This window comes from Amyelois transitella, chromosome 14 (genome assembly GCF_032362555.1).
Source record: "Amyelois transitella isolate CPQ chromosome 14, ilAmyTran1.1, whole genome shotgun sequence".
NCBI lineage: Eukaryota > Metazoa > Arthropoda > Insecta > Lepidoptera > Pyralidae > Amyelois > Amyelois transitella.
In genome coordinates this window covers 1,300,054-1,325,006 of record NC_083517.1, presented here as the reverse complement: position 1 = coordinate 1,325,006, position 24,953 = coordinate 1,300,054, and the positions used below count along the sequence as shown (strand labels likewise).

The 24,953-nt window shown below is 38.3% G+C and overlaps 2 protein-coding genes across 3 annotated transcripts; one reads left to right on the top strand and one right to left on the bottom strand.

Annotated features, from left to right (window-relative positions):
* The first annotated feature begins 229 nt into the window (after window positions 1–229).
* Window positions 230–17,976, top strand: LOC106132817 (pancreatic lipase-related protein 2). The gene is made up of 8 exons (XM_060947853.1): window positions 230–244; window positions 1,110–1,184; window positions 6,621–6,787; window positions 10,508–10,631; window positions 12,407–12,652; window positions 13,431–13,613; window positions 14,367–14,526; window positions 16,487–17,976. Exons 2-8 carry the CDS (start codon window positions 1,130–1,132, stop codon window positions 16,695–16,697), a joined length of 1,146 nt encoding a protein of 381 aa, XP_060803836.1. The 5' UTR covers window positions 230–244; window positions 1,110–1,129; the 3' UTR covers window positions 16,698–17,976.
* LOC106132830 (RNA-binding protein 42) lies at window positions 17,893–24,953 on the bottom strand. 2 transcript variants are annotated; one of them, XM_060947854.1, is made up of 8 exons: window positions 24,848–24,953; window positions 24,702–24,768; window positions 24,283–24,502; window positions 22,935–23,126; window positions 22,175–22,330; window positions 20,780–20,896; window positions 19,627–19,765; window positions 17,893–19,098 (listed from the first exon to the last, which is right to left on the bottom strand). In XM_060947854.1, exons 2-8 carry the CDS (start codon window positions 24,746–24,748, stop codon window positions 18,965–18,967), a joined length of 1,005 nt encoding a protein of 334 aa, XP_060803837.1. In that variant the 5' UTR covers window positions 24,749–24,768; window positions 24,848–24,953; the 3' UTR covers window positions 17,893–18,964. The 2 variants fall into 2 exon arrangements, with proteins under 2 accessions (XP_060803837.1, XP_013187822.1); XM_013332368.2 differs by having other exon boundaries at window positions 24,702–24,947.

Genomic DNA, 24,953 nt, shown 5'->3' with positions numbered 1-24,953 from the left:
GCAGCCTCGCTCCGTCGCTCTACCTGCCCGGAGGCTTCCATGGCGTTCCGTCCCGCTCTACCGAGACATTTTGCCTGTGTGAATGACACAACACACACATATAGACAGAGCTACCTGTACCTGCCATTTACCACCAAACCAGCGACTGCTAGCGATGTTAATCGCTCTTCTAAATCTCGTCATGGAGCGTAAACGCGTAAAAGTAATTTTTATCTATAGTAAAGTGACATCAAGATAATACAACGTACGTGTTTAATGTATTAGCAGTTTTGTAAATTTGAACCCATTCATTCGCTGAAGGTGAAAGGCACATTAGGTCAAATGGCAATTGATACGTATGTAAGTATATCTTTTATCTTGCATAGAGAACAATAAAAGATAAGAGATGAGATACGTTTTGCGTCCCTATTGTTATGCTACAAAATACAGGGGTTGTAACTAAGTTTCCAACAAGTGATACAAACTGTTGATATACATACAGACATACATACATATAGTCAAGTCTATATCCCTTGCGAGGTGGACAGAGCCAACAGTCATGAAAATGCTGTGGTTATCCAACGGGGCTCTAAAACGTAGTAGCTTATACACATTTCATTCATTAATTCATGTAATCACGTCTATATCTCTGGCAGGGTTGACAGAACTAAATATCTCTGGCAGGGTTGACAGAACTAAAACCTAAGCCACGTTCAGCTATTTGGCTTAATTATAGAATTAAGATTCAAATAGTGACAGGTTGCTAGCCCGTCGCTAAAAAAGGAATCCCAAGTTAATAAGCCTATCCCTTAGTCGCCTTTTACAACATCCATGGGAACGAGATGGAGTGGTCCTATCCTTTTTTTACGCTTATAACCCGCGACTCCACCCGCCTAATGATATTTAATTTCAACGGAGTAAGAAATTTCAAATCTAGACCGAACGATAAGGCCTGAACATTGATATGTCTATTAAAAAGTCAGTCATGTTCTTTTATATATTTAAATTGATTTAAGACGATAAAAATCTTTGGCAGAAAGAAGGAAGGCTCTAGTATAAAACGTTTGCTATCACTCCACTACACTATCAGTTTCCCTCCTTTATATTTTCGCGTTCGTTTCGTCCATCAGTCCACCCGCAGTGAGCGACGATGGCGCCTGCGTATGCGCACATACTGGCGGCCGCGGCTGCGCTGCTTGCATACGGTACGTTGCAAAACCTCCCTTGTTTTAATTGTAGTTAAAAAGATAGTCGGTTGTAGTTGCATGACATTTTTCGCAAGAATGTATAATTGTTTCTGTGGAAATCACGTGTGTTTAATATTAATTTAATTTAATTTTTATTTTAGGATTTTTTTTACTTTAAATTCATACTAATAAAGATTCGAAGGTTTCGAATCTTTATTAGAATAATAACCTTTGTAGAAATAAATAATCTTCTTCCGAATTGCATGACATTTTTTTGCAGAAATGTATAATTGTTTATTGTATTATTGATTAGATATAAATACTTTAATTCTCAGTTATTGCTCTGATTCATTAATTAGTAAAGCCTCCCTTGTAGGTATAATACAATTTTCGTCCGCAATTGTCATAATTTATTTAATTAAACTTTATGCATGTAAAATGTTTAACAAGCGGACTAGTGTCTAATAATTTAAAAAAAATGGTTATTATTATTTTGATAATCACGTAATGCAGAAATGCAATATTTTTTTACTATTCTGAGTTTTTGCAAAAAGTACAGCTTCCTGAGAAACACATTTTTCTTAATTTTTACCTACTTTATAGCACCAAAAATAATTAAAGACTCATTTTGGTTCATTAATTTTTTTATCGAAATTTCCAATTTTCTCATTGAAGCTTCGTCAATTAGTCAGTTTTGTATTGACGAAATCTTCGCTCATGAATTAAATTCAGTATAATACTACCTACAAAGATAAACATTTACCTTTTTCACGATAAAATTTGTTAAAGACATAGGATATTGAAGAATCATAATGATAACTACGCTAAGTAAATAATAATTTATATGCACACGCCATACCTACTCTTTCATCTCTCCTTTCATGAGATTTCTATAGAAATAAGTTAGCACCTTTGTACTGCAATTACTGTATTAAATGCTCGTGTATAAAACTTTGGTGTACAGTAAACCTATGTTTTATAGGCATTTTCAATGCAAATTTTCTATATGTATATAAAAACAGAATTATGTAACCAAATAAACTTGTAGTAACCTAATAAACTTGTAACTCACCGTGTAGCTTTCCACCGACCGTAGAAATTCATTTTGTGACTGGAATTATTTATACGTTTCGTCGTGAAATCTATTCGCAAACGAACACGTCGATTTTATTTACATTTCACTTCCGAGTTGTCTAATAATATTTAGGAAAAAAGTATAGAAAATTTTCTAGGGCTTTTTTTTTAATACAAGCTTATAGATACTTCCTAATATAATAGAAAGTAAGTGGGTACGCGTGTACACTTGCTTTTTGGCCCTCAGCAAATTATCAAATTTCGACACAATATAATATTTTTAAAATAAATAAATCATAATTATCAATGTTATGAAAAATATATTGAAAAAAAAATTAAACTTTGTATATATACAACTTTATTCAAATCACTGAAGTCAATGATAAAACATTATGTACGTACCTATAATGTTGCAGAAAATTTATCTATTACGTAGTTACATACTTATGTAGATACCTAATAGATAAATTGACCGCAACTTCCCAGTTTCCGAATCTGGAAGTCTCTCGAACATTGTCACTGCATTTGTGGATCGGCATGCGGTGTGCACGTAATTTCTACTATACTCGTATTCTCATTAATTTCTGTAAAAATTCGTAGCTCAAATTTTTTTGCAATGCTTTGAATATTTTGCTTGAGATTTCATGGAATATTAAGGCGATACATCATAGATTTTGGGTCATTTTCACTTGGTTTTTTCTCATAAAATATAACTTGCATCGTTTCAATATTTTAGGATATGAAAGTAAATATATTCAATTATATTTGTGGAAGATGAAAACACGATTGGAATAAAAATCCTCGATCAAAAAAATTCAGGAACACAAGTCTAGATTTCGATTATTTATCTCAAACTATAAGGATTTAAAATTTGAATTTTGTACCAAAATGAAGATCATTAAAAAATAATAACTTCTGGAAGATGAAATTTCGATTGGATGTTTTGTTTAGACGTCATTAAACTAAATAGATGAAAACAGGAATTAAAATTGTTGCGACAATAGTACTGGACAGTAGAGTGTTGACACTTTATCTCTGTCTCATTCCTACACGACCGGACGGAATAAAGCGCTATCCTTTGTAAGCGTGCCTTCACTCCGCGGATCACATTCTCGGACGTAGGACCTGTGCCAGTCGCTCCGAGCGTCGTTGAAAAATATTCTGCGAAGTATTTAATTTCCCACATTCATTTTGTTTGAATTTATTTCTGTACATAATTGTCAGCTCAGCTTAATGAATTGTGTCTTTGATCTCTGAATCTTACGCGTCGCTTTTCCGTCTCGGCCGGGGTGATATTACGTAGGTATTTAGGATCGTGGATTTTGATACCTTTTTTTTTTTTGGTACTTTCTGAAATATATTATAGATAGTTTAGTTTAGTTTTTAATACAGTTTATTTGTTTCGTTTAGTGTAAATAGGTGTATAATTTTACGTCATGTTAGCATGTTAAAAAAAAACTTGGAAGAGCTTCCCATATGGGACAATTATATGGTGGGTACTAATTACACTTACTAATAGATAGACATATATATGCCTACTGAGATTTTCTCCGCAAACACTGAAGGTGAAAAATATTTCATTTGATACCGGCTTGTGGCGGGGCGGCAGTAGGTAGATAGATAGATAAAACAACAACAAACAACAGCTCCGCCGCCGTCGGTTATACTGTCACTAGTTGTTGCCCTGGTCTTTGCCTACGGAAACAGTACTTTTTACTGGATGATTGTTCTGTCTTTTTCTATAGGTAGGGTAATTGCGCTGGTTTGGCGTCCAGTTCTACTTTTCGTCCATTTCACTTTTAAACGCATATAATAAGAATATAAACACACCTATGCACGCATGTTGCAACTTGTCACGATCCTTCATACTTAAGCAACAGTTCTAACAACCACAAAATCCAATTTGTCAAGTAAAAACTTCGAAAAAATTAAACTCAGTGGCCAGCATGTGTTCATGTTTCGTAGACGTCATTGCCGATACAAAAAAAATAGCTGGTGCAGGAACACTCCGTGGTGGGTTTTATGATTATTTCACATAGATTGGGTAATATTTTGGCATGTAAGGATATTTAAGAGTATAACTAACATTATGTTAAGGTTATTTTACAATGTTTTTGTAGTAATCTTAGTAAAAGTTTGCGGACGAATACTGACATGCCAATTTTACCAATTATTTGGTATCCGTCCACGTGGACGGAAACTAAAACAGCAAGCTAAATATTTGGAATGTTCATTTTACTTTTTCAGACCTATAAAAAAATATGTGTTTTCTTTAGATATGAACTTTATTGGCTATTTGACAAGATATTTAGTTAACGTCCAATAATTTCTCAGTATTGCTTGTTTAAAAAAATGTTTAAATGGCATGGACGAAAACTAAACAGCAATTTTTTTTGTATTAGTTTTCGTCCATAATAGTGTGGAATCTACTTCTAACACATTTTCTTGTTAATTCGTACAGGTTTTTCTAGTAGGTACTAAACTTTGAAATTAATTGTTATAGATGGATTCGGGGAAATAAAAAAGCAGGAAATCTACTGCTGAAGAATTAATATTTTTGTTGATTAAATAAAAGATTATAAAGACAGTTTTTATTTAACATTGCACTTTTAATCTTTTTTACATACTGGACGGAAACTAGATCACACCAGGGCGAAAACCAAATTTTTTGGACGAAAACTAGTGAAATCTGCCATTTAACATTTAATTATTTATATAAAAAACAATGTAGTTATAATTAAAAGTTTCTTAATTTTTATCAAAAATAGACTATATGAGGTATATAAACAAATATGAGCTATTTTAATTAGGATACTTTATCATATTATTTTTACGTCTGAAAGCTAGCAACTCCGCTAATTGGACGAAAACCAGCGCAATCACCCTACTTACTCCTAGGTAACTGTATTATTCAGGGTACCTCCTCAGCTGCAAGACGTCGCAGGGTTTACTTTTCTTCGCTTTCTTCATTTGGCACGATCACAATCATTATCCCATTATTTGATTGTTATTAATTTTTAGGAAAAACAAATTGTCTCCGATATCGTCGTTGACAATGTCCGAACAGAGAAGTGCGGATGGTGTGGAGTCGACAGTTGATATTATGGACTTAGATAGTCATGGCATTATTCCGACGCCGACATCAACGACAACCCAAGATAGAAAACCATATATAGAAAACCATAGGTTCCGTAGCCATTTGGCTACGGAACCCTAAAAATATATGATATACATAGTAATGTATATCATATATTTTTAGGTACATAGTAATGTAAATTACCTTTGATTGAACGAAATCGAATAAGTAATTACGAGTAGTTTTTTTAAAACCATTACAAACTTATTCATTTTATACAAAATTTTTGCATACATCCGCAACTATATCATTGCTTATAATGTAATTTAATATATGTATGTTTTTTTGTAAAATTATTTTATTGTATCAAAAACAATAAAATATTCTGATGCGGACTCCATTGCATTCGCAAACTTTATTCGGGTTACGTGAGGTCACGCGCCAGCGGCTACGGTGCGCGGCGATCTAGCGGGGCAAGCTGGTCGGGGGTGAGCCCCGCGCGGGGTGAGCCTCTCGCCCGCATCGAGGTACATGTCATCTGAATGTAGCGCCTTAAAACGCAGAAGCATCAAAATAATGGCAAACAACCGATTCTGTCGTGTGGTTTCCGGCACTTCTTCCATTAGATGTTGTAAGGATAGGTCTTATAAACTTTGGATTCTTCTATTAGGCAATGGGCTAGCAACCTATCCCTATAGGCGCTGTCTACAGAACAGGCATAAAGAGGTGATTATTATGTATGTCTGTCTATAAGTTGCCAACCTTGGTGTCAGATTTTTGGGCCACCTAAAGGCATTCAGCATGGCTTTACAACTGCCTTCTAGTGATGACAGCCAGGAACACATTTCCGGAGCCCGAGAGAATAGTGTGCCGCCTGAGTTCACCCATCTAAGTGCTGACCACAGCCGGGGATGCTTAACATGCGTAAGCGCTTCAAACCCGCACGGCAATTGGGTTATTTCTAAAAACCTAACACGGCTCGGATCATGGATCCAATACAATTTTTTTTAAATCAAACAAATGTTTAGCTTATAATTGACGGCCTCTGTGGCGCAGCGGTAGTGCGCTTGTCTGTGACACCGGGGGTCCCGGGTTCGAATCCCGGCCAGGGCATGATGAGAAAAGAACTTTCCCCGATTGGCCTGGGTCTTGGATGTTTATCTATATAAGTATTTATTATAAAATATAGTATCGTTGAGTTAGTATCTCGTAACACAAGTCTCGAACTTACTTCGAGGCTGACTCAATCAGTGTAATTTGTCCCGTACATATTTATTTATTTATTTAATTGTTGATTTCCCCAGACACGCTTGCCCAGCGGAATCCAATCAAAGAGGCTTTGCTGCTCCACAGCGACAACTTCACCAACGTGTCGTTTGAGGACTGTATCTGGAAGAGGGACCGGGAGCCGTGTCCAGACCCCGACGTCTTCCTGAATTTATACACGGAGGCCCAGCCCGAGAAAAAACTTGTGAGTATTTGTTTAAAACATTTTTGAGTCAGTCCACATTTTGAGTCGCTGAATCTGTTTCCGTAGCAATGGTACCTACGCGCGAGAAACTATCGCACCTTCGCTTCTCATTATGACGTGAAATGGGATAGCGATAGTTTTTCGCTTCTCATTATGACGTGAAATGGGATAGCGATAGTTTTTCGCTTCTCATTATGACTTGAAATGGGATAGCGATAGTTTTTCGCTTCTCATTATGACTTGAAATGGGATAGCGATAGTTTTTCGCGCGTTAGTAACGGGTACCATACTACGGGGCTCCCCATAAAACTTAAGTTGGAATAATTTCGATAAAAAGTACAAATAATGGGATAATTGGAAATTGTTTCTTTATTCTTTTATTATACAAAAACAAATCAGAGTCCATCAATTCATTCTGATACAAATCGAGTTACTTATTTATGTGGAAACTTGTAAGGATTAAGTTAAATACCAGCCGCTATTTATTTGTGTTAATTTAATAAAATGTAATTCTGTGATGAGGAGCGTGTCGATTAATTTGGATACATACATAGGTACATATTTATAGTCACATCTTTATTCCTTACGAGTTAGGCAGAGCAAACAGTCTTGAAATGACTGAAAGGATGGAATTGAGATTTAATTTTACGATTACTTGTCGAACACGGATACGTAGGTACTTTAATGTAAACGTTGGTCATCCGTGCAAACTGTCAAATATCGTATTTGCTATTACGCTATAGTAACTCAAACACATTGTTTGTAGTAACTAATACTCATTATTAATGGTAAAAATGTTAATGTTTGCGTGTAAGAAGCATTGTTTGAACAATTCTCACGCGACTGCGCACTTTGCCAACATCTCGACAGAATAATTATAACTTTACATTTGATACCAGTTAGGAAATAGGAAGTTTATTATTATCATATTCCAAACTAGCTGTGCCTGCGACTTCGTCCGCGTTATAGTTATTTTGGGCATCATTGAAGTCCTCAAGAATGAATACTTTTCCCCGTATTTTTCAGATTTTCCATTATTTCTACGCTTCTAATAGTTGCAGGTTGATGTTATATGTATAGCCTTAAGCCTTCATCGATAAATGGTCTATTCGACTCAAAAATAATTTTTCAAATCGGACCAGTAGTTCTTGAGATTAGCGCGTTCAAACAAACAAACTCTTCAGCTTTATAATATTAGTAGGTATAGATTAGCGTGGCTAAGCTAGCCAGCTCCTATGCTTGTATGGTAATGAAGAAAAAGCAGTGAAAGTGAAAAAGAAATGAAAACTTTATAATATTAGTATAGTTTAAACAAATATACAAGAAAAGTGTAAAAAGGAACTTTCGAAGGAGAAGGCCCAGACGAACTTACCTGGACATCGGAGACGTTCAGGCAAAACGTCATGTCAATAATATCTTGCGTGAAGACAGTTTTATAAATGTGGATGAAGCGAAATAATTTCTAACTAGCCACTGAAAAGCGATTTGTCCTGTTTGGAGAAAGCCGGTAGTCTGTTAAAAAGGCGTGATACACGAACATACCTACTTGCGTATGTATTTTGTCAAACTGGGTAGGTATACATACATACATAAAATCACGCCTCTTTCCCGGAGGGGTAGGCAGAGACTACCTCTTTCCACTTGCCACGATCTCTGCATACTTCCTTCGCTTCATCCACATTCATAACTCTCTTCATGCAAGTTGGGTAGGTATGTTGTAGGTAATTACATTTGCAATGCCAAGGATTCGACACGTTATGAATGCGACCTAAAATTTCGCTTTTGCCGCATATGAAAATGTAAAATTTAACTGTGATGATAGGAATGCGTCCGAAATACCGCTAGCCGTCCTCGCCGGGGCCCGAGACGCGACTCACTTACTAACTAACCTTTGAATTAATAACCCACTTCTTAGCTTAGAAGGATGTCCCAAAATTGATGGTAGAATGATGAAAAAATAACACGAATAAAGCCATAAACACACAAACCCAGAGGATATGTGATAGCACTACGCAACAATCTCTACATGGCCAAAGCGTTGTAATAGTGTAGTTTCTAAGGATTAATTTATTTATTTTGTGGCGATATCTATACGCGTGCGATAAAGTGCACATGCATAGTGAAAAATACATACATTACAAAAAAATGCATAAATACATACAAGATACATAATATACACATAGTCGGAGCCTCAGTTCAACAGGCATATAATATCCAGCCGAGTTACAAAATAAATCTTTAAAATAATGTCAATTTCACGAGTTTAATTTTCCTGGCTACAATGCCTAGTTACACTTTTTTTTTAAATTGTATTTAAATATGTAATAATATATATGTATATGTATGTAATAAATATAATAAAAAATATGTAAGTACTTAAGTATATATCTACATTTCTTTAAAAACCATAACCAACAAGTGAGGGATAAGATCTGCGACACCATATGTTATACGTACATACATATAGTCACGTCTATAACCCTTGTGTGGTAGACAGAGCCTTTTCTTAAAAAGACGATATGTACATAAAATGTATCTACATAAAAACATGCAATTAATCTTTCCAGAAGGCAAATAATATACAATTGTCAGAGGAGTGACAGACTATATCATTCTAATTGCCACGATCCTTGCATACTTCATTCGCTTCATTCACATTCTCTCTTCATGCAAACTCATCAATTCAGAGTAGGTACTCTTCACCTGATAGCACTATACAATATAAATATCACCAATATACATATAAATGAAGCCATACGTGAACGATGAACGTGGCCATTCAGTCTTTTCGAAACTGCTCTCTCTACCCCGCAAGAGAATAGACGTGACTATATGTATTTATGATATCAACAAAACGAAATAGCCACTACCTTTCCAAATTAGTTACTGAATATTTAGAACATCTAAATTAAGTAACTGTGTATTTATGACTACGGCAGTATCCTACTACTATTATAAAGGCGAAAGTTTGTATGGATGTTTGTTACTCTTTCACGCAAAAACTACTGAACCGATTACCATGAAATTTGGTATGTAGGTAGCTGAAGACCCAGAATAACACATAGGCTACTTTTTATCCCAGAGTTCCCGCGGGATTGATAGGGTTTCCATGCGGACGAAGTCGCGGGCGGCCTCTAGTTTTTCATAATTTGTGACGATGCGTCGAGTTGCAACAGTTAATAACGGTGCTACTGACACTAAACGGAACAAAAGATTGCGCGGGAAATGACAGACATTGCCCACCTTGATTTATGGTTTTGTATGTATTGAGTAAGTGCCGTGTGGTTCCCGGAACCAATATTAAAAAGAATAGGATTACTCCATATCTTTACTATAGATGTCGTAAAAGGCGACTAAGAGATAGGCTTATAAATTTGGGATTCTTTTTAAGGCGACGGGCTAGCAACCTGTTCAGCTGAACGTGGCCTTTCTTTCCAATCTGATCTAATCTGATCAATTGGCTCTGTCTTCCCCACTAGGGTTAATAACGTGATTATATGTATATAGGTATGTAAAATATACATAAACAATCGCATACAAATAACATCTTTATGCCGTCCGGGATAGACAGACGTAAAAGCTTTTGTAATATGTTATTAGATACATACACCTCTTCATCCCTTACCGGGTGGACAGAGCCGACAGTCTCGAAAAGACTGATAGGACAAGTCAAGCTTGAGAAAATAAAATATTGATAAACCTTGAAAAATGACGTTTCAGGTGGACCTATCAAGCGAGGATTGGCTGCGTCAGAGCGGCTGGGAGCCGGCGCACGAGACAGTGCTGATCATCCACGGGTACGCTGGCGGGGATGACACTCTGCCTATCACTGTGCTGAGAGATGGTAAATAGATTTTTTAAGTCGCTACAGATATTCCACAATGAATAAGTATGTTTAGCAAGTAGTATTTAGAGATACTTAATACATACATACATACATATGGTCACGTCTATATCCCTTGTGGGATAGACAGAGCCAACAGTCTTGAAAAGTCTGATAGGCCACGCACAGCTATTTGGCTTAATGATAGAATTGAGATTTAAATAGTGACAGGTTGCTAGCCCATCGCCTATTTTGTTTTTTTGTACTGGTGCCGGGAACCACACGGCACTTACACACGGCAGTATTTAGAGAGGTTAAATACTACCTCTTAATACACAAAATCATGCCTCTTGCCCGGAGAGGTAGGCAGAGATTACCTGCATCTTTTCCACAGATCTTTTTATTTGCCACTTGATTTGAAACGGCAAAGCGACCCCGATTTAAATATAAGTAAAAATGATAAACTAAAAATAAGTAAAAATAATTTTCTTTTTTATAAAGTTTTAGTTTTAATTTGAGATAATTTCCTAATTATTATTTGTTAAACCTATATAATAAAGTAAAAATACTTTAAATACTTTAACAAAAATATGGGCGAGAACAATAATTTTCCTTTTACAATATGGTCAGATATTTATTTACATTTAATAATTATCAGTTAAAATTATCACTATGCATGTTAAACCAGTTATGTTTTCCTATTTTCCTAGTGAAAGTTGCTCCATCTCATAAAACGATGAAATCTTGTCAGAGTGAAAGTGAAGGAGCAAGGTAAATCCTGTAAATTGCAGTGTTGGGAATGTTGCACTCGTATGCATTGTGCACTCGGCTTTCTCTGAATGGTGGCGGGGTCAGTGACCTCGCGACACCTTGATTAAGCAACTAGCTGATGCCCGGAGCGTCGCTGCCGTGTGAATTTCCATAATCTTTTCTAGAAAACGCCTATACGAAAAAGCCGCCGCACTGAAATATTGAATTCTTTTTAATTAGTAGTTTAAACTTTTCTATTCTTCACCAGCTTAAATTACTTCTTTTCTACGGAAGAATGTTAATACTAGTTCGAATGTTATGTTATGACCATTGGCTCTGACTACGCGGTAAGAGATATAGACGTGATGTATGTATTTAAGGCGAGCAAGAAAAATTACAATACCCAAAAGGGTACATATTGTAGGCAGTAAATGAATAATAATATATACAACTAGAGGCCACCCGCGACTTCGTCCGCATGGAAACCCTATTAAGCCCGCGGGAACTCCGGGAAAACTACTACATACCTACCAAATTTCATCGTAATCGGTTCAGTAGTTTTTTTGTGAAAGAGTAACAAACATCCATACTGACATACTCACAAACTTTCGCATTTAATAATATTAGTAGAATAAATAATTAAATATAAATAAAGTAAGTAGGTTGCCTACAATATTGTATCTTCATTCATAAGCAGTGATTGTAATTAATGTATGAAAATCAATTTTTTGTACCGTGTGGTTCCCGGCACCAATACAAAAAAGAATAGGACCACTCCATCTCTTTCCCATGGATTTCGTAAAAGACGACTAAGGGATAAGCTTACAAACTTGGGATTCTATTTTAGGCGTTGGGCTAGCAACCTGTCACTATTTTAATCTCAATTCTATCATTTAGCCAAATAGCTGAACGTGGCCATTCAGTCTTTTCAAGACTGTTGGCTCTGTCTACCCCGCAAGGGACATAGACGTGACCATATATATGTACCTATGTATGTACCAATTTTTTTTATTGAATTGGGCCTCAAAATGTGTTGTTGTCACCAGCCTACCTCCGCCGCGGCGGTTACAACGTCTTCATGCTGGACTGGGGGGCGCTCTGCCAGCCTCCGTGCTACGTCGCAGCCGTCCACAACCTCCGGCCGGTGGCGCGGTGCGCGGCCGAAGCCCTAGGGTCGCTGCGGCGCGCGGGCCTCCGCCCTGACAGGCTGACTTGCGTGGGCCACTCCCTTGGAGCGCATCTCTGTGGCATCATGGCCAACTTCTTGTCTTTTAGACTGAATAGGATCATTGGTATGTTTGTTTTGGACTTCAACCAATGTTGTTAAACCAAACGTTTTGACAATTATTAAGCGATAGATATGAAGAATCCTATAATAATGAACAAAAATTTTGAATTTTGTCTTCATCTGGGTTTTGGGTAGTTTTATTTGACCGTGCACCTGACTAGGAAACAGTGTTGTTCAAGGTTTTAATAATGACGTAACATAGTTTGTTCTTTTAAGCAAGGGTGGGTATACATTCTTTATGACAGATACATTAGGTACATGATGAGGAGATAAGGTACGTCATGAGCGGTAAGTAATCTGATTTAGTGACCTTATACCAATACAAGTACTTATATTACTTGCCCGCAAAATTTTCTCTTTTGTCCATTGACGTACTATAAACAACTTTTACGTTGTTTATAGTTGATCGAAGCTTTTGTCACTTAATTTAAACTTTTCCAACTAACTACGTATATGTTGATAAATACTGGTATAATCGAAAGTTTTTTAATTATGTAGTTCTCTTGGATTCCGTGTGGTTCCCGGCAACAATAGAAAAAAGAATAGGACTACACCATCTCTTTCCCATAGATGTCGTAAAAGGCTACTAAGGGATTGGTTATAAACTTGGGATTCTTTTTTAGGCGATGGGCTAACAATCTGTCACTATTTGAATCTCAATGCTATCGTTAAGCCAAACAGCTGAACGTGGCCTTTCAGTCTTTTCAAGACTGTTGGCTCTGTCTACCCGACGTGATTGTATGTTCTCTTGGATTTTTAGATTTAAATTTGTGACATTTTAGGTCTAGACCCTGCCCGGCCATTGATCCGTTCTGCGCCGGCGCTGCGCTTAGACCCGGGCGACGCACGCGCAGTCCACGTGCTACACACCAACGCCGGCCGCTATGGAGAGGCGTCCAGACTTGGGCATGCGGACTTCTGTCTCAATGGCGGTCGCAGCCAGCCATTTTGCGAGGACACGCCTAGTGAGTTGAAATAACCAATTTCAATGCAAGGGTATGAAATTAATAGCTGAAGTCTACGTGGATTCTGTCGGACTGAGCTTGTGATTTTCCATTCTCAATGAAGCGATTCACTCTGAAATATAAATAGATAAAACAGTACAGTACAAAGGCGGGCTTATCCCTAATTGGGATCTCTTCCAGCCAACCTGACAATAAGAGGATCACATACAAAATTGAGGCAAGGGTGAACAACAGTCCGTTTACGAGTATGATGCTTAAGATTAATCAACAGCTTAGGTATATAAGTTGTGAGAAATGGGTTAACCTCGCTGAGTAGGTAATATACTACGTGTTCTATGTGCAAAGATTATTTACTGGTACATCACGAAGGTACAGGTCTACCACTTTTATAAGTTACATAGGCATTGTTCGACGGCGCAGAATAGTACAACCGACCGCCGAATCTGGCCGAATGAAAACATTAGTGAAATAACGAACTTATTGCTACTACATAGGATTTTAATTCCAAAAACAACAGGAGTCGTGTATCTCGCTCATTACCGTCTACCGCGACGCCGCGACGGCGTGGCGCTCCTGCGAACTCCAGACATGGCGCGTACGCAATTAGCCAATAAATGGCGCACTATGATGAGATATTTTCGCGCAATGACAAAAATTGATTTCTGCGCAGGTTACATAGGTGTAACTTATTAAGTGGTAGTACTGTACTCCTGTTACCGCAATAGATACTATTCGGACGTGTTATTCCTGCAGACGAGGCGCTCTGCAGCCACATCTGGTCCATTTGCTACCAGGCGGAGAGCCTGTTCCGCGCGCGGGCGGCCACGCCGTGCGGGCGGCGCTGCTCCGTGCGAGTGCCGCCCGCGCGCGCCGCCGTGCTGCCCGTGCCGCTCGGCCAGCCCGCGCCCATGACGTGAGTCGCACTTGTTTTAAATTTCTTTATTTTAATATGGGACTTTTGTCTTTAAGACACGTCACTCCCATTGTAACAGATCTTAAAAACACAAGGTGCTAATAGAATGTAAGTGAAACCATAAGATATGTTACAATTTTTAAGTGATATGAAGTGGCCCAATATAATAATGAATAAAAATTTTGAATTATTAGAGCTCCAAAATACAGCCGAGACGAATTTTGACAACCGAAAGAAAATTAAGAAGGGGAAATATTAATGAGAATGAGATGGAAGGCGAAATTGAAATGTTCGAAATTGTGGAAGCACTTAAGAGTATGAAAGCGGGAAAGGCTGCTGGGTGTGATAGAGTGTCGGTCGAGATGCTTAAAGCAGGAAAAGGCGTAGTAGCTAGTCAGTTGTACTGCCTTTTCAATTTGTGTTGGAGAAGCGGCCGAGTACCAAAAGATTGGTGTAAGGCTGTTATCGTGCCACTTTACAAAGGAAAAGGGTCACAGCTGGACTGCAAAAATTATCGTGGTATAAGCCTGCTTAGCGTCGTCGGCAAATTGTATGCTAAGGTATTGATTAATAGAGTCAGGAATGAAACTGATGACAAAATATGGGATGCTCAAGCGGGATTTCGAGAGGGAATGGGATGTACTGATCAGGTCTTTTCCTTGCGGTGCATAGCCGAAAAGTTTTTGGCCAAGAGTCAAAAAGTCTATTGCACATTCGTAGATCTGGAAAAGGCCTATGACAGAGTTGAGAGGAATGAATTGTGGTCAGCACTTTCTATGCATGGGGTGAGCAGTCTCTTAATACGAGCACTGAAATCCTTATATGAGGATTCGAGTGCTTGTGTCAGGATAAACGGAGCGCACACTGAGTGGTTTAAGATTGAGAAAGGCATTAGGCAAGGATGTGTTGCGTCACCGTGGCTGTTCAACCTATTTATGGATAGCTGTTTGACAGATTTGAAAGAGTCTAAAAGTGGATTAAGGATGAATGAGTTACTCGTCAAATGTCTGCTCTATGCCGACGATCAGGTTATACTGGCGTCATCAGCGGAGGAGTTACAGGAGATGGTAAACTGTATGCATGAAGCTTTAAAAGAGAAAGGAATGAAAGTGAACGTAAGTAAAACTAAAACACTGGTTTTTGAAATGGAGAAAGAAATGACAGCATGTAATATTTTGATTGGAGGAGAAAAAGTGGAGCAAGTGAAAGAGTTTGTATATCTAGGATCAAAGTTTACATCAGATGGCAAGTATGATAGTGATATTGAAAGGAGAGTGAACGCGGGGAACATGGTGAATGGAGCTTTGCATGCCTTTATGAGCAGTCAGAAACTATCCAAAAAGGCTCGACTGGCTGTGCACAGGGGCGTGTTGGTCCCGACATTAATGTATGGGAGTGAAAGTTGGGTATGGCAAAAGAAGCATGAAAGCAGAATAAATGCAGTGGAAATGAGAGCGTTAAGGAGTATGATGGGTGTGAAATTGAGTGACAGGATAAGGAACAGCGTGATAAGGGAATGTTGTGATGTGAAAGAAGATGTAGTTACAGGAATAGAAAAGGGTATGTTAAGATGGTTCGGTCATGTGGAGAGGATGAATGAAAGCAGGTTGACTAAGCAGATATACAAGGAGAGTGTGGAGGGAAAGGTCGGAGTGGGAAGACCTAGACGAACGTATCTTGATCAAATTAAGGACGTCCTGGTAAAGGGTCAGGTCAAAAGTACCCGAAACCGCCGAGCTTGTATGAAGAGAGTTATGAATGTGGACGAAGCGAAAGAAGTATGCAGAGATCGTGGCAAGTGGAAAGAGGTAGTCTCTGCCTACCCCTCCGGGAAAGAGGCGTGATTTTATGTATGTATGTATGTATGTAAATATTAATTTAATAATGAAACTTTAAAGTAGCCGTCAACAACAACACGAGTAAACCTTGCCCTCAACTAGTATAAATTACTTTCTGACAGAGCATCAGGCGCATACTGCGTGGAAGACTACACGCCTCCATTCTGCCCGGACACATCTAACGCGGCGGAGGGCGACCGCCGCTGCTGCCTGGACGAGCAGTACGCGGCCGCCGCCAGCGCGCCGCCCGTGCGCAAGCGGCCGCGCCCGCTCGTGCGGCTGCGCGCGCGCAGGGTCAACGCGCCCGACGACAACGCCCTACATGATGATTAAACTCACAATTGTGGGCCCAATAGATTTAGTCATTCTCTGAACCCAATTAAACTTTTGCTTTATTCAGTTTTGTATGGCCAACATAAGATTTAAATTATCTTGCTAAAGAATATTTCTTAGCGGAGGGCGAGGGCGACCGTTGCCAGCGGTGCGCAGGCGGCCGAATTGGTAATGAGGCTGCGCGCGCGCAGACGTAATAAGTGCGAGAACATCGCTCTGCATGATGATCAATGTAATGTTTTACCTTATTATGTGCCCGACATTAGTAATAAGCTGTCTGAACTGTAATCTTTGCCTTTGTCAGATTTATTTAAACATTGAGCAATAAACTTTAAAAATAATGATTTTAGGTAAATTTTATAGGTAACGAATTAAACAATTACGTAGATACATAATGCAGGCAAAATGTTACCAGTTGTTGAAGGTGGCTAAGTTTCTGTGCTGTTCAATCAATCAATTGATGCCAAAGGATGTCAATTGAAAGTGGACACGTGTTACCTTTTTTCATATTTTTTCCAAGGTTGTATGGACGGGGTTTGTAAATTTCTGACGTTAGAAATGATTTTCGAAGGTAAATGTTTTCTATTGCATACAAATCGGGCTTCTTTACCACCTACTTACTGAATAAATATTAAAGGTTTTAACCACATTTTAATGTTAGATAGGAATTTTTAACAAAAAGAAATTAAATCTTTCATAAATTTTATTTAATGACATTTCATCATTGCTACAAATTATTGTTTCCTTGTAAGGTACATCATAATTGCATTTTCTATGTAAGGCTACGGTGATGACAAATTTAAACCATTTTTGTAATAGGTTGTATACATGAGTAAGCTCACTATAGATAAATAGGTATAAATTATTCTTTAAATTATTTATTAAAGCTAAATCGACTGAAGACAGAATTGGAGCCAAAGAAATTAAGTCTTAAGAGGATATAACAGGGTCCATTTTTCTATATAAAAATAAAGACAATTTCATAGCTAAATATGTCTTCAAATCTCATGAGAAGATGCGCAAAAATAAATAATTGAAAAAAAAACACACACAACCGCAAACAAATATCATCAATAAAAACGAACCTTGGACCTCCAATACGCCCACTGACATTTTAACCACTGCACAATGAGGGAGGTAAAATTTAAACATTGTCCCTGTTGTATCCTCATTCTTGCAATGACACAAATGTATATTATTAAGTACAGAAAATCTCATTAAATATTTTTTGAAAGCATTGGTTTCATTTAATCAATTTAAAAAATTCCCAACGATAATCGGCCAATCAAAACACAGTTACAAAATACCCGGCTGTTATTGGTTGGTGGTATGACAATACAAATTCTATCCATACATATAATAAAATATTAACTGACAGATATCTGTACTTGAAAGCTATGGGGGATCTTTATATAACCAGCAGAACCAAACCAAAATTATGATTTTTATAATTTCTATCTGTATGTATGTACGCGCAAAACGCGAAACCTATTGCTTAGATTTGAATGCAGTTCTCTCAGATATCAGTTAGGCTTGATCCAATTAAAAAACTAATAAACAAAAATTCTTCCCCCCACCCCTCTTAGGAGCAATACGGGGGATCAGCTTTTTCAGTGAACTTTACGAAGAACGAAGTCGCGGGCAATACCTAGTCTACAATATAGTATTATCAATGGTACAAATCACATACAATTTTGAAACATTTTCTTCTAAAAGCGAAACTTACATTGAAACTTATAACTAAATACTATAATATTTACAAAACTAATACCGACTTTTCATTTAACACGGTACCAATATAAGAGAAACACTGATATTACAGAATATCGATATCATAAAAATTACAGTACCAGATTAATATTCAGTATTCGAACGCATACTTACAGTTATCAAAATAATACACATACATACATATAGTCACGTCTATATCCCTTACGGGGTAGACAGAGCCAACAGTCTTGAAGAACCTGATAAGTCACGTTCAGCTTTTTGGCATGATGATAGAATTGAGATTCAAATAGTGACAGATTGCTAGCCTGTCGCCTAAAAGAAAAATCCCAAGTTTATAAGCCTATCCCTTACTCGCCTTTTACAACATCCATGGGAAAGAGAATGAGTGGTTCTATTAAATTTTTTTTTTGAAAAAATAATACAGTTTTTCAAATTCACATTTGAAAATAATTACAAAATATTAAATTCACAAAATATCGATATCAAAGTGATATCTGTTTTTTTTAAAATCAAATATATATTTACACAGTCTGCTGTCAGCTCTTGTTGTGCGACATCAGTAGAGAGAGCAGGGCCGCACGCTCCTTCTCTTTCTTCCTCACCACGTCCAATGAGCGGTTCTTCCACGAACTCTTGCGCAATTTGATTGGTCTGCTGCCGACGTAACGACCTGAAATATTTTATGACATTTTGTTAAAAAAAGTTAAGTTGAATCTTGTAATAGCAACACACACATTTTATAATAATAATGCTTTTGTGGCGACATCTCTACGCCACTCGTCAACAACATCAAATCACACAACAACTGTCAATCATCGCGAAGAAATCGACGCGCTCAGCCAATAGCAGCGAAGAACCCAAATCGCGATTTCAGAGATTTCACGGATTGGAGCTATATATACAACCTCCGACATAACATCGTCGGAGCCGCGGTTCCCCAGGCATAACACCTAGCCTGGCGGAAGATCTTCCCTTTGGTGGCGGTCGAGCCGAAACATCGCTCCCGCTACACTTTCATTACCTGACACATAATTACGTCTATATCCCTTGCGAGGTTGACAGAGCCAACAGTCTTGGAATTGACTAAGGCTTGAAAGGCGTTTGAAAAAATTTTTCTACATCAGATTGATGTAGAAAAATCGAATTTATGTTTACCACTAATTAATGAAAGCTATTATTAAAATTCCACCACACTCACCGTCCATCTCCTTCATGGCCTTAATGAAGTCCCCGGGGTCTTTGAAACTGACGAATCCGAAACCTTTGCTCTTGTTAGTCCGCTTGTCTCTTATCACTTTGGCTCGTTGGAACGATGTGTACTTGCTGAATGTACGGGTCTGAAACAATATTCAATTATAATTTGAGGATGAATAAAAAAAGTGCCGTATGGTTTTTGGCATCATTAAAAAATAATGAATAGGACCACTCCATCAATTTCCTATGGATGTCGTAAAAGGCGACTAAAAGATTCGCCTAAAAAGAATCCCTATATAGAATTGAGATTCAAATAGTGACAGGTTTAGCAACCTGTCACTATTTGGATCTCAATTCTATCATTAAGCCAAACAGCTGAACGTGACCTTTCAGTCTTTTTAAGACTGTTGGCTCTGTCTACCTCACAAGGGATATGATCTTGATTATTTGTATGTATGTATGTATGAAAACAGGCAGACTAAGCAATTATACAAAGGAAGTCTGAATGGGACTGTTGGAGTTGGGAAGGCGTTGACCAAATCTGAGATTTGCTAGCAAAAGATCTTCAGTCAAGAGTACCCAAAACTGACGCGCTTGCATGAAGAGACTTATGAATGTGGATGGAGCGAATGAAATTTGGTATGTAGGTGGTGTGTAGACCCAGAATAACATATAGGCTACTTTTTATCCCGGAGTTACCGCATTGTTTTCACCCGGAGTTACAGTATTGATTGTTAAGTTATAATATGGTTTCCACGCGGATGAAGTCGCGGGCGGTTTCTAGTAGTATATTTTTTTTAGCGCCACCTACCAAAGTATACAGCTTTTTCGCAATGACCTTCTCCAGTCCCTTAATTATATATATATATAATTAATTGTATATATATATATATATATACATATATATATACATATACATATATATGTATGTATATGTATATGATATTTCAAGTAGATTTGAATTCTTTTTTAGGCGTTGGGCTAGCAACCTATCACTATTTAAATCTCAATTCTATCGTTAGGCCAAATAGCTGAACGTGGCCTATCAGTCTTTTCAAGACTGTTGGCTCTGTCTAACCCGCAAGGGGTATAGACGTGACCATATGTATGTATGGTCAAGTAGATTAGTTCAGCGAGTGCACAATTTGAACACGTACCAGCAGTTCATCGGTGACGTCATTGCCCAGGTCCCCGCAGAACATGCGGAAGTCATCATCCGGCCACTCCAGCAGAGACACGTCCTCCCACACCTGCCCGCCGGCCGTGCGGACCACCTCCAGAATAAATAATAATAAATAATTTAATATTTAATAAATAAATATAAATAAACTAGAGGCCGCCCGCGACTTCGTCCGCATGGAAACCCTATCAATCCCGCGGGAACTCTGGGATAAAAAGTAGCCTATGTGTTATTCTGGGTCTTCAGCTACCTACATACCAAATTTCATGGTAATCGGTTCAGTAGTTTTTGCGTGAAAGAGTAACAAACATCCATACAAACTTTCGCCTTTATAATAGTAGTAGGATATATACGGGACAAATTACACAGATCGAGTTAGCCTCGAAGTAAGTTCGAGACTTGTGTTACGAGATACTAACTCAACGATACTTTATTAATAAATACTTATATATATAGATAAACATCCAAGACCCAGGCCAATCAGAGAAAGTTCTTTTCTCATCATGCCATGGCCGGGATACGAACCCGGAACCTCCGGTGACACAGACAAGCGTACTACCGCTGCGCCACAGAGGCCATACACAAACACATTTTAAATGTTACATACAAACATATAGTCCAGTTTACTTGTATTAGACGATGGGCTAGCAACCTGACACTATTTGTGTTAACGTATGAATTTAAAGTGCAGTGTGGTTCCCGGCACCAATACAAAAAAGAATAGGACCACTCCGTCTGTTTTCCATGGATGTCGTAAAAGGCGACTAAGGGATAGGGCTTACAAACTTGGGATTCTTTTTTAGGCGTTGGGCTAGCAACTTGTCACTATTTGAATCTCAATTCTATCATTAAACCAAACAGCTGAATGTGGCCCTTCAGTCTTTTCAAGACTATTGGCTCTGTCTACCCGCAAGAGATATAGACATGATGTATGTATGTATATAGTCCCGTCTATAGCTCTTGCGGTGTAGACAGAGACAATAGTCTTAAAAATATTGAAAGGCCACGTTCAGCTGTTTGGCTTAGTGATATAATTGTGATTTATATACAGGTTGCTAGCCCATCGCATTCAATCCTCACGCAGGAATCCTGAGTTTAAAAGCCTATCTCTTAGCCGCCTTTTACGACATCCATCGTAAAGATATAGAGTGGGGTCTTAGGTGCTAGACCACACGGCACTATTAGTATGTTAAGCAAAAGGAAAATAAATAATTAACTTTATCAACTTCTTCCTGGCTCTAATTCTAATAATATAATACTTAAATAGATAAACATCCAAGACGCAGGCCAATCAGAGAAAGTTCGTTTCTCATCATGCCCTGGCCGGGGGGATTCGAACCCGGGGTATCGCAGACAAGCGCAATATATTTACCTTTCTGCTTTTCTTCTCCTTCTTGGCCTTGGGAACGACAGTCTCCGTGATGACGGGCGCGGGGGGCGCCGCGGGGGTCGCGGGGGCGGGGGCCGGCGCGGGGGCGGCGGGGGACGCGGCGCGCGGCGGCGGCGGCGGGGGAGAGCGGGACTTCTTCTGTCGAGGGAAATATAAATCACGTTATTACATCGATCGTCTTCGATGTCGTTGAATAAGTCAAAGAGTCCTGTCAGAAAATTCACAATACTTTTCCTCTGTGAGCACCTATAAAAAAAAACAATCCAATATATATACGATTTTTAAATAATACAGGTATTAAAATTATTCGACAATATAAGTTATACATAAGACTAAAATATTTGTAAAAGTACCTAGGTACTCAATGTACAAGAAGTTATTGTAAGTCACAAAATCTCGACAGCGTAATAACAAAAAAAAACTAAAAATAAAAAAAAAACAAGCCTAGTAGTTTGATATTAAGCACTACTGAATATGTGCATCATTGAAATGCTTTTATAACCTACTAGCTGTCCCGGCAAACGTTGTTTTGCCATATAAAGTGATTTTGCCAAATAGTCACAAGTTGCTAGCCCATCGCCTAAAAGAAGAATCCCAAGTTGATATGCTTACCTAGTCGCCTATCACGACATCCATGGGAAAGAGATGGAATGGTCCCATTCTTTTTTCTATTGGTGCCAGGAACCACACGGCGCACACAAAAAAAATACACCAATTTAAATCTGAATTCAAAATTTCTTACCCGTTTTCTCTTCTCACGTTTCTCTTTCTTCTCCTCGTCGTCTTTAGGTTGTTTGTATAATTTGGGCGCCGCGGACAGTATGACCGGTTGCGGTTTAGGCGGCGGTGGCGGTATGAGCTGGGGGCCCGGCATGGCGGGCCGCATGTACGGCATGCCCGGCCCCGGGTAACCTTCCGGCCGGAGACGCTGTACCTGCAATAAAAAAAAAATAAAGTTCACATTATGAAATTATTGAAACTTGAATGAAGTAACACAGTATTGTAGTCATACAAACGATTCTCATTCCCTTCCTATACAAACTAATAAATAAATGCGAATGTAAATTTGATTGTTACCTCTTCACGCGTTATCTAATAGACGTCCGGTGATACAAATGCTGCAGTGTAGTTTGTTCTGCCGCTTCGTTTAAACATGCGCTTCGAAAGCGGTGGTACATATAATTAGATTTATATGATAAAATTATTCTATTCTAATCTTCTTGATATTTCACATGTTGTATGTGGTGCTAAATAATAATTTTTTGCAAATCTCACAGAAACCAAAGTTTTTGCCAGAATGAAAGGTACCCTATGTCTTAGTATATGTAGAGCAAAGCCTTACGAAAGCAAGCACAATATGAGCGGAATGCTGAAACAGAGCCTTACCAAAATGAGCACAATGTTTGTTGTGTAGAGTGTGTTGTATCCTGTTATTATGTTAAGTCATCTCTACTGACAGGAACACTAGTCGTTATTTCTCTGTCAAATACCATACCATACTCTCTAATGAGTCAAAATAGTCATACCGTCTTTATCACACCACCAACTTACAGTTATTGGTTTGGTCAGCTGGTAGACTGGTAGAGAATGCCAAAACGGCATTAAGTCCGCCCTATGTACATATTTTTTGGTGCAACAAAGTTATAGTCATAGAAGTAGGTAACATCATAGATGGTGGTAGCAGTACATTGAGAACATTGCATGAGCTTTAAACATGCCTTCTTCTTCCAACATGAATAAAGCAAGATGTTTCCTTTTAAATTCCTACAAAACAATTAATCCTATATACCACAGGAACATATGTAGTTTATGGTAGACCCATTTCTTTTATTAAACCCATACCACTCTATGTATTATGAGAATAACTTTTGTAACAAGAGAACTACCTCCAATCAATATCCTCCTTTTCTAAAGTCGGTTAAATTTCTACAACATTATAAGTAACACTACTGAAAAACACCACAAAATCCGTTCTGTTTCCGTTCTCGATTTCTCGTTTCACAAGTTCCATGAAACGTGACATAATTGCATATATACAGGTCAAACTGAGAACCAACTTTTATTGTAGGGGGTAAAAACAAGACTCATACCGAAGCTGGCACCATCATAGACGGTGGCGGCGGCGGAGGCGGTACATTTGGGAACATCATTCGAGCCCCGAACATGCCGTCCACCGCCAGCAAGGCGGGCGGGGGCGGCGGCGGAGGCAGCGCCCGCTCAAGTTGTTGCTGTACCGCGCCGAATGTCCCGGCAGCGATCACGGGCCGCATCATGCCGGGTATCTCGCCGCCGGAGATCTCCGCCTCGAACCTGTAATTGTGTGAAATCTTGTATTTTGGAGTAATGCATTGAGAACAATTAAATAATGTCTATATCACTTCCAGGTAGACAGAGCCAACAGTCTTGAAAAAATTACACTTACTACATTTTAATTATTATCCATCATGGTCAATGAGAGTACTTTATACACAAATAAATGTATATATAGGTAATATAATTTTCTCGTTACCTGGACATTTCATCTTGCATCTGTTGAAATTTGCTGGAGTCTTCCATGGTGCCTCACAGCGCTTAACCTTTAAAGAAGCCCACAAAATTACGTACTAACGAGAAATAACTTTAAGATCACTATAATAAGAAATCCCCAATACGTACAGTAAGTAGAAACATGTTAAGACGGAAGATGGTAAGTAATCCTTAAGTATATTAATCTAAATTTATGGAAAATACACGTCGCTCGTTCGCTTCGCTTCACTTTTAG